Source organism: Aspergillus alliaceus, assembly GCF_009176365.1.
Source record: "Aspergillus alliaceus strain CBS 536.65 unplaced genomic scaffold BDW43scaffold_10, whole genome shotgun sequence".
NCBI classification, from domain to species: domain Eukaryota; kingdom Fungi; phylum Ascomycota; class Eurotiomycetes; order Eurotiales; family Aspergillaceae; genus Aspergillus; species Aspergillus alliaceus.
Window position 1 is genome coordinate 588,485 of NW_022474693.1, and position 13,216 is coordinate 601,700.

The 13,216-nt window shown below is 49.5% G+C and overlaps 6 protein-coding genes across 6 annotated transcripts; 2 read left to right on the forward strand and 4 right to left on the reverse strand.

Annotated features, from left to right (window-relative positions):
- Window positions 1–109: 109 nt before the first annotated feature.
- BDW43DRAFT_268940 (seipin co-factor family protein) lies at window positions 110–953 on the reverse strand. The gene has a single exon (XM_032041176.1). The coding sequence runs from the start codon at window positions 685–687 to the stop codon at window positions 163–165; it is 525 nt and encodes a 174-aa protein (XP_031902867.1). The 5' UTR covers window positions 688–953; the 3' UTR covers window positions 110–162.
- A 1,978-nt stretch (window positions 954–2,931) lies between these two features.
- BDW43DRAFT_18037 (pyridoxal 5'-phosphate synthase subunit PdxS) lies at window positions 2,932–4,391 on the reverse strand. The gene is made up of 3 exons (XM_032038861.1): window positions 4,126–4,391; window positions 3,884–4,066; window positions 2,932–3,824 (listed from the first exon to the last, which is right to left on the reverse strand). The coding sequence occupies exons 1-3, from the start codon at window positions 4,243–4,245 to the stop codon at window positions 3,195–3,197; spliced, it is 933 nt and encodes a 310-aa protein (XP_031902868.1). The 5' UTR covers window positions 4,246–4,391; the 3' UTR covers window positions 2,932–3,194.
- A 1,916-nt stretch (window positions 4,392–6,307) lies between these two features.
- On the forward strand, window positions 6,308–7,131 carry BDW43DRAFT_18122 (uncharacterized protein). Its single transcript, XM_032038875.1, has 2 exons — window positions 6,308–6,799; window positions 6,863–7,131. The coding sequence occupies exons 1-2, from the start codon at window positions 6,443–6,445 to the stop codon at window positions 7,013–7,015; spliced, it is 510 nt and encodes a 169-aa protein (XP_031902869.1). The 5' UTR covers window positions 6,308–6,442; the 3' UTR covers window positions 7,016–7,131.
- On the reverse strand, window positions 7,132–9,034 carry BDW43DRAFT_18123 (origin recognition complex subunit 2). The gene has a single exon (XM_032038876.1). It carries the CDS (start codon window positions 8,897–8,899, stop codon window positions 7,247–7,249), a length of 1,653 nt encoding a protein of 550 aa, XP_031902870.1. The 5' UTR covers window positions 8,900–9,034; the 3' UTR covers window positions 7,132–7,246.
- Window positions 9,035–9,484: 450 nt separating this feature from the next.
- Window positions 9,485–10,909, forward strand: BDW43DRAFT_308837 (bifunctional ornithine acetyltransferase/N-acetylglutamate synthase; the record flags this gene model as incomplete). Its single annotated transcript, XM_032046578.1, has 2 exons — window positions 9,485–9,936; window positions 9,994–10,909. The coding sequence occupies 2 exons, from the start codon at window positions 9,485–9,487 to the stop codon at window positions 10,907–10,909; spliced, it is 1,368 nt and encodes a 455-aa protein (XP_031902871.1).
- Window positions 10,910–11,279: 370 nt separating this feature from the next.
- Window positions 11,280–12,988, reverse strand: BDW43DRAFT_308838 (translocon subunit SEC61; the record flags this gene model as incomplete). Its single annotated transcript, XM_032046579.1, has 5 exons — window positions 11,280–11,361; window positions 11,417–12,492; window positions 12,563–12,730; window positions 12,786–12,886; window positions 12,979–12,988. 5 exons carry the CDS (start codon window positions 12,986–12,988, stop codon window positions 11,280–11,282), a joined length of 1,437 nt encoding a protein of 478 aa, XP_031902872.1.
- Window positions 12,989–13,216: the final 228 nt, after the last annotated feature.

Consider the following 13,216-nt stretch of genomic DNA (forward strand, 5'->3'; position numbering starts at 1 on the left):
CCAAACCCTGAACCAAAGCCTATGCTCCCCCCCCCCCTTCCCAAAGACAAGCATTAAGATTAATCATTAGACCCGTAAAATATAATACAAAGAAATCGATCACCCCGAGCCTAAATCCCTCCCCTAAACCATCCAACAAGAAACAGACCCATAAACATCTACTCAAAATTCAAACCTCTCCCCATCCCCAGCTTTTCTAAGCAAACCCCCCAAAACCCACCTCCCAATCACAAAACCAACCCACCCCCACCCCCAAAGGCAAATCCCCAAAAAGCTCGTCCCAACAAGCACCGGCACGAGCACCAATCCCGCCACACAAGAAAACACCACCACAGCCACCGATGCAGAAACCACAGCCCCGAGTACGAATAACCCGATCGGCACGCATGAGCACACGGCCTGGGCAAGGAGGAACGTGGCCAGGATGGGGTGGGAGTGGTAGAACTCGAGGAGGTCGGCGAGCGCGGTTCTGGTCCGGGCGATGAGGAGGTCGTCGGGGAAGGTTTTCACGTCTTGGACGACATTGTCGGGGTCGATTTTGGGGGCTTCGGTTGAGGGTATGGTTTTTTGGGAGGTTTGGGGGGCGGTTTCGGCTGATTCTTCGGGGGGAGGTGTGAGGAGGGTTGTTGTTGTTTCAGGGGAGTCGGGGGGTTTGAATTGGGGGAGGGCGGGAGGCTTTTCGGTCATGGTAGATTTGTTTGGGTGTCTTATGGCGGTTGGGTTTAGGGTTTTTGTTTAGGGAGATTGGGAGGTTGTTAAGTTATTAGTTGGGCGTCATTATTATTGAAGATTTAGGGAGAGGAGAGTAATTGATACCGAGGCATTTAGGATGATATGGTATTACCGGACTGTGGGGTGAGAGTGACGATACGATACATTTCATTATGGTAAGTGAGTTTTGGAAGGTATTTTCTTGGCTTCTTCTAGTCTTCTCTCTAGAAGCTGTTTTCCCCCGAAATAGCAACTCTCGCGCTATCAGTGTGCCTGCCTCATCTGATAATCATGGATGATCTCAAAGACATGATAAATAGGTGCCTATATGGCTCAATCTCAAGCGTACCTGTGTGTAAGTTTTCTCCCATTCAGGAAGGTGATTATCTGACCGTGGACTGCCAGTCACATCTAACGAAACGCTCTCTATCATCTACTTGTAGTACTCTGGGAAGAATCCCTGGACAGTTATCTGATTGGTAGGTGCCTGATATACCCGGCGGGCCGCCCGATACTTAGGGTGTATATCTAAATGAACCTCACCAACCAGGGTAACAAGGAGTTACAGAAAGATATTAGGCAGCGATCTCACTTCTGAACCGGGGTGAACAGGTAATTTTTTATGGTCTGTAAAACCCTGTCTCCATGTCTACCTCTCATACAAAAATTCCGAAGGCGAATCTCATACAAGCGAGACATTGGTCCCATCAGGCATTTGCCTTTGCAATACTGGTGGAGGATACGTCCAGCTAGACCTTGACTCGTTTGAGATACGGGCTACACGGCGTACATACGTCTTTACCCTTAGCCCTCGGGATTCTATATATTGTTTTGCGCATGAGATTGTTTTGAATATTTCTGTAATTTTCAAGTATTTACGCTTTCTTTCACTGTTGCTTAGTGAAAAGGGGCTTGTAGGACCTTGAGGACCTTTGTATGGGTTTGCCCATATAAAGGGCCTCACCTACCCCCGAGACCTTTCTACTTTAGTATCTAAGGCAGAGCAATCTGTCTTTTCTTAGTTACAGAGCTTTTCCCACAGATTGCGAATCCCATCCCTCGAACACAACTACATGGTCAGACAATACACGCTACCGGCAAAGTTTCTTGGGCGAAGTATGGAAGGCCTAAAGGTTTTGGATGATACTGGTCTTGTAAAATGTAGATACAGCATCTTTCTTTCCACCTTACGTAAGTGATCACACTTTGATATACCCCCAGACTCCGCTCTGTTATACCACACAGTAGTCGAAGAAGTAGCCATAAATCACCGTGGATGTGGTAAGTCACTGTTCGGCAAAACCACAAAATGTGATAGCGTCAGGAATATCTCCAGATGAATCTGTGTAGAAATGTATATGGCATGCATTATTAGGCGGCGTTGCGCACTACCAGATGTAGAATAACTGTTATCATAGAATCTTGGTCAGCTACTCACCGGAGTTCTGCCACACCCTTACGTTAACGATTTTTCTCGTTAAAGTATTGTCTATACTTCTTGGTTTCAAAAGTCCTACAAGTTTTCCATTTGGTAGTACATATCTTTATACAGTTAGTGACTAATTCCTGATTACCTTGTGATATGATTGACTTACCCCAGGTATTGTATCACGTTATACTAGCCCTGGGCCGGTGGATCTGGGGGATTCAGTACAGGGCTAGTTGGCATTCAAGCCCTGTATTTGGTGATTGGCCAACTCGTCCTTGCCCCCGAGAGCCTGCATTTTAAGCCTTCGGGCCGGTTGGTTCTGGAGATTTGACTCAGGACGCGTCTAACCAGCTAGCCCTTGTCCTTGAGGTCCTGCATTTGGCCTTGTATTTGGGTGACTGAAATCTGAGACGGGGATATATGAATTTGGTCTCTGGGTTGCATATTTGGCTCCAGTAATGGCCCTGGTATGAGGCTTAGATTCCACATATTCGGCAGCTACATAGCTGAAAAGTAGTAGGAGATGAAAAACTGCAAGAGCAATTACGTTCTTCATACCGAGCTATAATAAGTAAACCATAGGTGAGAAAGATCGTTGGCCCTTCAATAGTGGGATCCAATGGAAAAGGCGTCGTTATGTTATCTTTTTGTCCGTCGGGCGCAACACGCACCCTCTAATTTCCGTCTCTGAGACTTGTGCGATATTCGTAATGAACTTGTCAGACGTCGTTTGGACCAGGGACCTGCTCCAAAGTGGATGGAGCGCATAACTTTAGTTCTTCATACCCTGTACAGGTTTGACGAGTGGTTAAGGGGACGATCACTAGGACATCGCAAAATGGACTGTCTCCCATATTCAAGCTTCAGACTCAGTCAGACTAAAAATAGTATGAAAATGATGCTTTCATATGCTCATAGCTCATAATCGACAATGTACAATACATCTTCACTCATGTTCGGACGGGTGAATCAACAGAAAGAACAGAGTCTTAAGTAGACACGATACCGACTTTTCTAACGCCTGCAAATGAATGAAACAACAAACGGGGTATATCTACCATCCCCTCTTAGCCAACTTGTCGCCCTCGGCCATGTGGGACACGTTGATTCCAACCATAGCCTCACCCAGGCCCTCGCTGACCTGGGCCAGAACCTTGGGGTCCTTGTAGTGAGTCACAGCCTGGACAATGGCCTTGGCGCGAGCCTTCGCATCGCCGGACTTGAAGATGCCCGAACCAACGAACACACCGTCACAGCCCAGCTGCATCATGAGGGCGGCATCGGCGGGGGTGGCAACACCACCAGCAGCGAAGTTCACAACAGGAAGACGACCCTTCTCGGCAGTCTCACGCAGGAGCTCGTAGGGAGCGCCAAGCTCACGAGCAAAGGCGCGGAGCTCAGGCTCGGGGTCGACGGCAGACTGAAGGATGGAGCGGGCACGGGCGATCTCAGCATTAACGGTGCGCATGTGCTTAACGGCCTCTACAACGTCGCCGGTACCGGCCTCACCCTTGGTGCGGATCATGGCAGCACCCTCGGAGATTCGGCGAAGGGCTTCGCCAAGGTTGCGGCAGCCACAGACGAAAGGAGCCTTGAAGTTGTGCTTGGTGACATGGTACACGTCATCGGCGGGAGTGAGGACTTCGGATTCGTCGATGTAGTCAATGCCAATGGCCTCGAGGATCTAAAGTAAGGAATTGTCAGCTTCTGACGGCGAAGGCAGCGTGGAGAGTAAGCACCTACCTGGCATTCAACGAAGTGTCCGATACGGGCCTTGGCCATAACGGGGATGGTAACGGCCTCCATGATCTCCTTGATCATGCTGGGGTCAGACATGCGGGCCACGCCACCCTGGGCTCTGATATCGGCGGGGACACGTTCAAGAGCCATGACTGCAGCAGCTCCGGCCTCTTCCGCAATGCGAGCCTATACAGGTATCTATTTAGTTTCATCAATTGAGTAGAACGCATTATGAATGTGCACACCTGCTCCGCATTGACAACATCCATGATAACGCCACCCTTCAACATCTGGGCCAGACCGGCCTTGACGGTGAAGTCGTTGGAGGCGGCAGCGCCGTTAGTTCCGTTCTGCTGAGAGGCCATTGCGAAGATGATTGTCCGGATTGAACAGGATCGAAGAGAGACAGAAAAAGGAAGGATGGCCTAAGAACACGGAGGGGTAGGGAAAAAAGAAAGCCGAGAGAAATATTTAAGGGAACGGACGGGGTGACTCAAAAGATGAAGGCAATCAACATAGGGCGCGACCCATGGAACCCACGGTCGTTCATCCCCTTGTTCACCCCGCCGACTTTTCCCTCAGACTGGACTGTCCGCGGAGAGACGGTCCAATGAGAAGACAACTGCCCCTCCATCAACAGTTTAGCAAACTTTCGGCCGGAAACTTTGCAAAACCTGCCAAACCCCGCCGCTCACCGGTTTCCCGCGGGCATGTTCTCAACGCAGACCCGGTTGCGGCAATTCCAAACTGTATGTTCAACTTACGCCGGAGTCTTATTCCTTCATCCGGTGAGTTCTTATTGGTGGAAACATCCACCGCCCAGATGTTTCTCAAGCATGCGCAAATTATTTGTAAAATTAAATCCTACGCATTGATAATACTATCTTTGATTGGGAGTAGTAACTCATTGAATATAATAATCTTCTTACTAGTAGGACTTGACAAGGAATAATCGGCATTGAATTCAATAGTATCTGGAAACCACCTTGGTGGTTGTGTACAGTACAGTATGGAAAATATGGAGTACCTTCCAATCAGAGGAGCCAAGGTAAGTTTCTCCTTAAAGCTGCCATTTAGGGATAAGCCCAGGCTAGTAGTACACAGCAGTTTTCGGGCCGAGTACCTTACCTGATAGTTCAAGTAAAAAAGTGTGTGCTAACTTAGTAAAGATGGATTATATAAGACTAAGTTGTAGAATGCCGTAAAGGAAGACCCTGGATTGAATTAGCTGTTTAAACTAATGATATAGAAGCAAGTATAATAATTCCCACAGTCTTGGCGAAAAATCTGTAGAAGTTTCTGAGCGGCGTAAGTCGCTTCACCTGCTTTAGATGATGCCACCAGAATCTGTATATATCTAATATAAAGCCGCAGCAGTTAGGGGTCTAGGTTTTAGAATCCGGACCCACAGCAGTTTAGGTCGGGATACAACAGGTATCTGCACGAATAAAACTCTAGGTCTCAGCCACGTCAACTGTACCTCTACCGCATTTTTAAAGCCCTAGAGAAGTTGGTAGTAGTATTATTGGAACGGTGGTACAAGAGATATCACCTATGTGCAGCTAACTTCTTGAAGCGCTGCAGCAATTGGGAGGAAATAAAAGAAAAATACCATTATCCATGAAGACCATTCTAGGGCCAGCGGTTGTGTGCACAGCTACACTTTTATCTGGCTTTAGTCACTTTACCGATAGCGCAAAGATTGTAGTATAACTCTGAGCATCCACATCGCTGGCAAAATTACCTTGTTAATAAGAGGGGATTGCCCTGGCCCTTATAGGCGAATTGTTTCCTGATGAGGAATGAGTATAAACTAGGCATACGAATAACAAGCTTCTCGCTGTTCAAGTTCGCGAGAAAGATTGTTCACTATCACCTATCTATGAGAAAACCCAGCCTTAATTTGCATAGAATGTAGTGTCAACTTCTAGAGGGTAGGGCAAACTTTCGAGCGATAGAAGCAGATACCAGAACAATGACATGGTCTTGAAAATTCCTCGACTAAGCACATCAAGATCATAGCCACGATAGTGATTCGCTCTTTATGCAAAACTAGGCTCGAAGTCTTAACACAGTTGACAGATATGCTTAGCTCAGCAAGAGGAATTCTCCTAGACAATCTAAAAGAATGGTTATTAGTCTTAAATGTGGAATAAAGGGTTGTTGTTATCACAAGCCATTACATGTATGTACCTCGCCTCACTCGTGATATAGAGTATAGACAGGCAGCGGGCTATCTCACTCTAGACAAGGAACTCATATGTATATATTCTGGGGCATTCTAGCATATGTTATAGAAGCAATAAGTGTAACTAATGAATTTATATTTGAACTCTTCTATATAGTCAAGTGAGATTAAGGTTGCCATCCAATGACGTCACCTCTTCCTCCGGATTCAATATCGTCCCCAATCCTATTCATCTCCAAACTCATGCCTGCATCTTTCCCCTCGGTCAATTGCCGCTACATTTCCCCTCCTACTAATCTAAGAGCCTTTCTCTCATTTCAGATATCTCTAATACAACCTAATCTCACCAAACCTCTCCCTCAATCCCCAAAAAAATGACCTTCCTCCTCACCCGTCCCTCCGCCGTCCTAGGCATCGGCCTCGGCCTCTCCCTCTCCCTAAGCCCCCTCTCCCCCATCCGCTCCACTCCAATGCAATGCCAATACAACGCCCCTTACTCCCGACCCGACTCGCAAGCCTCCCCGGACTCAGGCTGGACCCTCGACCGCAACGACCCCGCGCTCCTGAAACAAGGCGCCACGAAACCCACTTCCGCGAGCAGGATTCTGACGGCGTCGAATATGCGGCAGGTGAGCTTGGGGAGTGTTCTTGGATTCGTTGTGGGAGTGGGATTGAGGGCATTCTCAAGGGTTTTGGTTGTGTTGTTGGGTATGGGGGTTGTTTTTGTTGAGGTAGGTCTTGATGTGTTGTGATTTGATGTGGTTTTCAGTACCAGACTGATGTTGGTTGTTTAGTGGGCTGCTGCGAAGGGGCATAATGTGCTTCCGGTGGATCGGTTGCAGAGGTTTGTTAAGGGTGTTGATTTGCAGAAGGCTGTGTCGCAGAATAAGCCGTTTAAGATTAGTTTTGGGGCGACCATGGCGTTGGCGGCGTTTGCGCAGTTTTGAACTTGAGGTGTTTTTGGTTGGAGTTGGGGTGTGATCGAAAAGGATAGATTGGTGGGGTGATTGATAGGCGGGGATTGCACACTATGTGTATATATATGTAACTGTATACGGAGACAGTTGAGAGAGTAATGTTCCATCAATTCAAATTTGTTAGCTTTAACAGCTTCATATACTACATTGTGTTACAGGGGTATCATGTACATAAAATGGCGCCGTATAAAATACCGACCATCAACTCAACACTAGGTCTTCTAGGACCCCCTCCATTTCGTCTCGCGGCAATGGCACACTGAGGATTTCCATTCCGCTTGGATCCAACCTCGACGTGATCATTTGGTGGTCGTGGAACTCCTTCAGTAACGTCCTGAACATCATCTCCGAGGATGCGATGAATTCTTCGGTGGCCTTCTGGTACAGCATGCGGAATTCAATGCCGACTTCGTCCCTCGCGTCTCCTTCGCGTCCTACTCCGCCGCCCATCTCATCATCCGAGTTGTGTCCTTCGTCGAACATGGAGATGATTTCGGTCAGAAGCAGTCGGTACAGATTCTGTGCGTTTTCCGGAAGACTCTTCAACACAAACTCAACACCTTCTTTGCCTCCAACCCGGCGTCCCTTACGTCCGAGCAGGTTATGCACCTCTTCCACGACATCAAATTCGGTGTCGAAAGGTGCAAATGTTGTGCAATCGTGGAAAACGAAGTTGAGCTGGTCCCGGAGACTGATATCCCACATCAGCAAATGGTTCGGTGTATCCGCCGTCACGAGGAGATGGATTTTGGGCGTAGCAGCAAGACGCGCAAGGAGAGCTTGGTTTGCTGCTCGGCGAAGGGGCGGCGCATCAATGGAGTTGATTAAGACGGTGATCGGCCTTTGTGATGATCGTGACTTCAGCACAGACTGCAGCAGTTCCAGGACCTCTATCGGTTGAGAACCCATTTTGGAAGGAATGTCAGCACCAAGTACGGCGGTGACGATCGTGGCAAAGATCGACCGAATGGAAATGTTTGGTGTGTGTCCATTTACCACCACAATGGATGGAGGAGCGGAACTATTCTTCTGATAAAGCCAGTCCGCGAAATCTTGCAGTAGAGGACGCTTCGAGCCGTACCCGTACAAGCAAATATTGTATCCTTGCTCAAACTCAAAGTTCCATTGCGAGAATGACCGATGGTGTAAATCGAGCAAGAATGCCTTTTCTTTCTGACATGGGTCCACATACTTTGCCATCTTCTCGAAATACTCTTCGTGTGTCAACAAGGACACCTTATTTAAGTTGTTGTTCGACGTCCGCGGAGGACCGGCTCGGTTCTGGAAAAAGTATCGCTCATGTGCTGGGAGTTCTCCTTCGGGCGTTGGAGAACGCTTATTCTTTGCGCCTTTCGGTCTTCCTGCCCGGCGCTTCGGTGTTTGGGTGGTCTTGTTTGCTTCATCTTCTCCCTCGACCGTTTCGATTACACCTTTCTCTGCAGCAGTCACATCGTTCTCGTGCTGCAAAATTTCCTCTGCCAGGCGATCGGCTCCGTCCCAGTCTTCGTCATCGTCTTGCTCTAGAAGAAGCCGTGCGCTTTTCTTCTTCGCGGATCGGTCTGCGTTCCGCACTCTGGAAGGGGTAGAAATGGCCGTAGCTTTCGTAGGAGTCGAGAATAGAGATTTTGCTTTGGACTTATGTGTGGGCGTTTTCAGTCCGGATTCTTTCAATGCTGCGGGTGTCGCCGTGCTTGGCTTCTGAGGTGTTGACTTTATCCGCTTCGAGGCAGACGCCTCAATGAAGGGATCCTCATCCGCACGGCCATTTGCTGTGTCATCGAAAGCTATGGTCCTCTGTCTCTTGGGCGTCGAGACCGGACGCTCGTCACTCGAATCTGGTTGCTTACGCTTCATGTCAGTATGTACCAAGTACAAGCACAATTGGTAGCGAAGCAGTTAATACCATCCAGACGCAACTGGTGAATCAGAGAAAAGGAGAGGTAAACGCAAGGGTCGAGCCAGGGAGCGCTATTTGGAATGTTGATCTTTAGTCCTCTATCCCTCGTAGCTTTTCTCGGCGCGTCTAGAACACACACGGGTAACTGAACAAGGATGAAAGCTATGGGCCGACTGTTTATCCGACTCCGCGGTATCGGAGCAGTAGTCATTGAATGGCGACCGGTGTGGATTTCGAGTACTTCCAGCGCTCACCACGAAGCTGCGAATTTCCGTCTCAAGTTTAGTCAAAGTCTCGCTGTTGTGCTTTGGCCGTGGTGTATTCGTCCGCTAGCCCAAAAGCAGGCAGCATTGAGTCATTTAATCGGCAACTTTTGTTTTGAGCCATTTTCCGTCCTATCAACTATATAATCTCCCCGCAACCAATCCCGGTTCCTCCGTACGTCCTGTGTCTGCCACATATCCCTCTGAGAGAGTCTGTACACTGATAGCTGTTGCTAGTCTGTGGCTCCAATGGCCTCTCCTGCTCAACCTGCAGCCACAATGGCTGCTTTCGCCAGGATGGTCAAGGGCCAGGTGCGCAATTATTCCGCACCCGTGGACATGGCCATTCCTGCCTCCAAGCGGAAGTTCATTCCCTCGTCCGGGTCATACCCTAAAGGCTTCGTCGTCTCCGGGACACATGTTGGTGTCAAAGCCTCGAATACCAAGTTCCCCGATCTCGCTTTGATCTCATCCGAAACCCCATGCTCGGCCGCGGCTGTTTTCACCACGAACAGGTTCCAAGCTGCTCCGGTTCAAGTGAGCAAGGATATCATCAAGACCCGACAGGGTCAAGGCATCCGGTCCGTGGTGATCAACTCGGGTTGCGCCAATGCTGTCACCGGCAAAGGAGGTCTGGAGGATGCAGTGAGCATGGGCAAGAAGGTAGACGAATGCAATGGTCTCAATGAGCCCAGTACCCTCGTCATGAGTACCGGTGTCATCGGCCAGCGGTACGCCACCCAACTCAATTATCAAGTCCAACAAAAATCCTAACATGACCACCATAGCCTCCCAATTTCGAAAATCCTCGACAAGGTCCCAACAGCCCACTCAACCCTCTCCTCCACGCATGACGCCTGGCTCACCACCGCCCGCGCAATCTGCACAACAGACACCTTCCCCAAGCTCCTCTCGCGGACATTCACGCTCCCCTCCTCCCCAGGCCGCACCTACTCCCTTGCCGGCATGACCAAGGGAGCCGGCATGATCCACCCGAACATGGCCACCCTACTAGGCGTGCTCTGCACGGATGCCCCGATCGAACCACCCGCCCTCCAGTCCCTCCTCAAGTACTCCGTTTCCCGGTCATTCAACTCCATCTCCATCGACGGCGACACGAGCACAAACGACACGATCGCCCTCCTCGCCAACGGCGCCGCAGGCGGAGCCCCCATCAACTCCTCGTCGGACGACTACGCCGCAATGCAAGAAATCCTCACCACATTCGCACAGTCGCTGTCTCAGCTAGTCGTGCGCGACGGCGAAGGAGCCACGAAATTCGTTACCGTTCGTGTCCAAAACTCTCCCGATTACGAATCTGCTCGGTTGATCGCTTCGACGATTGCCCGCTCCCCGCTCGTCAAGACCGCCTTGTACGGCAAGGATGCTAACTGGGGTCGTATTCTCTGCGCGATCGGTTATACGCAGGGTGTTGCGCCCGGTACTGTTGTTCCTGAGCGGACGAGCGTGAGTTTCAAGCCTGTGGATGGTAGCCCTGTGCTGAAATTGCTGGTGAATGGTGAGCCGGAGCAGGTTGATGAGGAGCGCGCTAGTATTATTCTCCAGGAGGAAGATCTGGAGATTGTTGTTGACCTTGGTGGTGGTGAGAAAGGTGAGCAGGGTCTTGGTGGTGAGGAGGCTGTTTACTGGTTCTGTGATTTTAGCCATGAGTATGTCACTATCAACGGTGACTACAGGACTTAGATAGCGTTGTGGTGTATTTTATACCCATTTGAAAGGAAACATAGGTAGGGACGTCTGATGCGGATTTCTAATATTGGATTACGCTCGAACCTACAGATGTCTGTTTAATGATTGTCATAGCAATATTAGATATCATTTTAAGATCTTTTATAAAATATGGTTACAAACCAGGTTCATGCTATATACAACTGCAGCGTCGCCGAAAGGTTCATTACCTTCCCTAGCAAAACTAGACATACACCCAAAAGTCAGACGGTCACAGCTGCAGCAGCGTATCACCTGGGAATGAACTGAAAAAGCAAAAGCATATCGAACCTACAATCCTTCTTTCTCATGCTGCTCATCAAAAAAAAAGTTTGAAAGTCCCTGCTTAGTTACCAGGAACAAGGCCCTTGAGGCCCGAACCAATATCGCCTTCACGAGCGGCGATTTCAAAGTATCCGTAGATGATTCTGAAACTATTGTTAGCAAATAGTTCTAGAGTAGTTGACTAAGAGGTGAACTTACGTCACGGCAAGAAGAATACCAGTACCGCTGCCAAGAGCACCAAGGAGGTCAGAGGCAACAGAGAGAGCGCCGATGCAAGCACCACCGAAGGCGGCAGCAGTAGGGATGACACGCTTAAGCTCCTTGTACATGCTCTGCTCACGGTGGCCGGCCATCACGAGACCCTGGTCCTTGAGCTGCTTGGCTACATCACGGGGGGCAGAGCCAGAGACCTCAATCCAGGTCTTGGAGAACAGTGCGCAAGCAACCAGCATGAAGGTAATGTAAACAGCGGTGTGGATAGGGTCAAGGAGAGCCTCCTTGAAATTGAGGGGAGGAGACATGTAGTAAGCGATACCGGAGGAAGCATAAAGCTGGGCGGATCCTTCACGGGGCTCCCAGACTCCGAGAAGCTTGACCAGGAGGTTGTCCGAGAAGCGAGAGTACAGCATCTGACTGATGAGGAAGATGTTGGAGCACAGAGCTGACTGGAGCATGATGGGCATGTTAGAGGTGTAGAAAAGACGGACGGGGTAAGATCCACGCATTCCACGCTGGCGAGAGGATTTAACGGGGATCTCCACACGGAAACCCTGGAGATAGATCACGGCGGCGAAAACGAGGAGCGTAGCCAGCAAGTTCATGACGTTAGGAAGGTTCTGGCGATAGAAAGCTTCACGCAAAGCACGCTGCTTGTCGGACCAGGTCAACAGAAGGTGGAACAAAGCGATGATAGCACCCTCGAACTCGGGGCCACGGCCAGTGTTGATGGTAGTAGGAGAGAAAGCTTTCCAGACAATAGACTCGCAAATGTTGGTGGCAATGAAGAGGGAGATACCGCTTCCAAGACCGTATCCCTTCTGGAGCAGCTCATCCAGAAGGATGACAACAAGACCAGCAACAACCAGCTGAACAATCAGCAGGACACAGATACCAGCACCAAGATCACTTGGCTGGCCATAGAGACCAGTCAAGACATAGACACAGGCCTGGCCAAAGGAAAGAATGATCGCGAAAAGCTTCTGGGCGGTCTGGTACAGTTCACGGTCGGTCTTGAGGTCAAGGTTGACATCGATGAGGTGGGTACCAGCGAGGAGCTACTCAGAACATAGGCCAGTTAGCGGCGCTTGCGAATCAACATATCGGGTTGTAATATTTGATACGCACCTGGAAAACCATGCCGGAGGAGATGATAGGGGTGATACCCAATTCCATCAGGGTACCACGGTTACTGGCCAGCATCATACGCAGCCAGTACAGGGGATCGGAAGTATCAGAGGAGACAATGCCATAAAGAGGCATTTGGCTCATGACCAAAAAGATCAGGAGTGTCAACTAGGCCGATCTGTCAGTCTCGAAAGCTCTTTTGCGCTCGAGTAAACTAACGTACCCCAGTCCACATCAGCTTCTGGTTGAAGGGCACCTTGGTTTCCGGTGCTGCCACCTCCGGGAGGAGGGGCGTAAAAGGTTTAATTAGATCAAGAAAGCGAACTAATTGCCATTATCAGTAATTGCTGAGCCATTGAGACCAAAGATAAAGTGCTGTTGCAGGAATTGGCTGTGATCGCGTGTAGGGCACTTACGTCCACTCATTGTGACTTTCCAGCTTCCAAAACACTTTGAAAAAGTAGGGGAGGGAGAGAAAAGAAAATGAGGCCGGTGGAAGAGCCAGCCGAAGGAGCGGAAGGGAAAGACAAGAATAAAAAGAAGAAGAGAAGAAGGGAAAGCGGTCGAAGTAATAGGATGGGGAAGGGAAAGGGAGCGATGAGGTTGAGTTCAGGTGCGAAGCAATAGTCGCCTCGCTGGCCACTTTCCCAGACG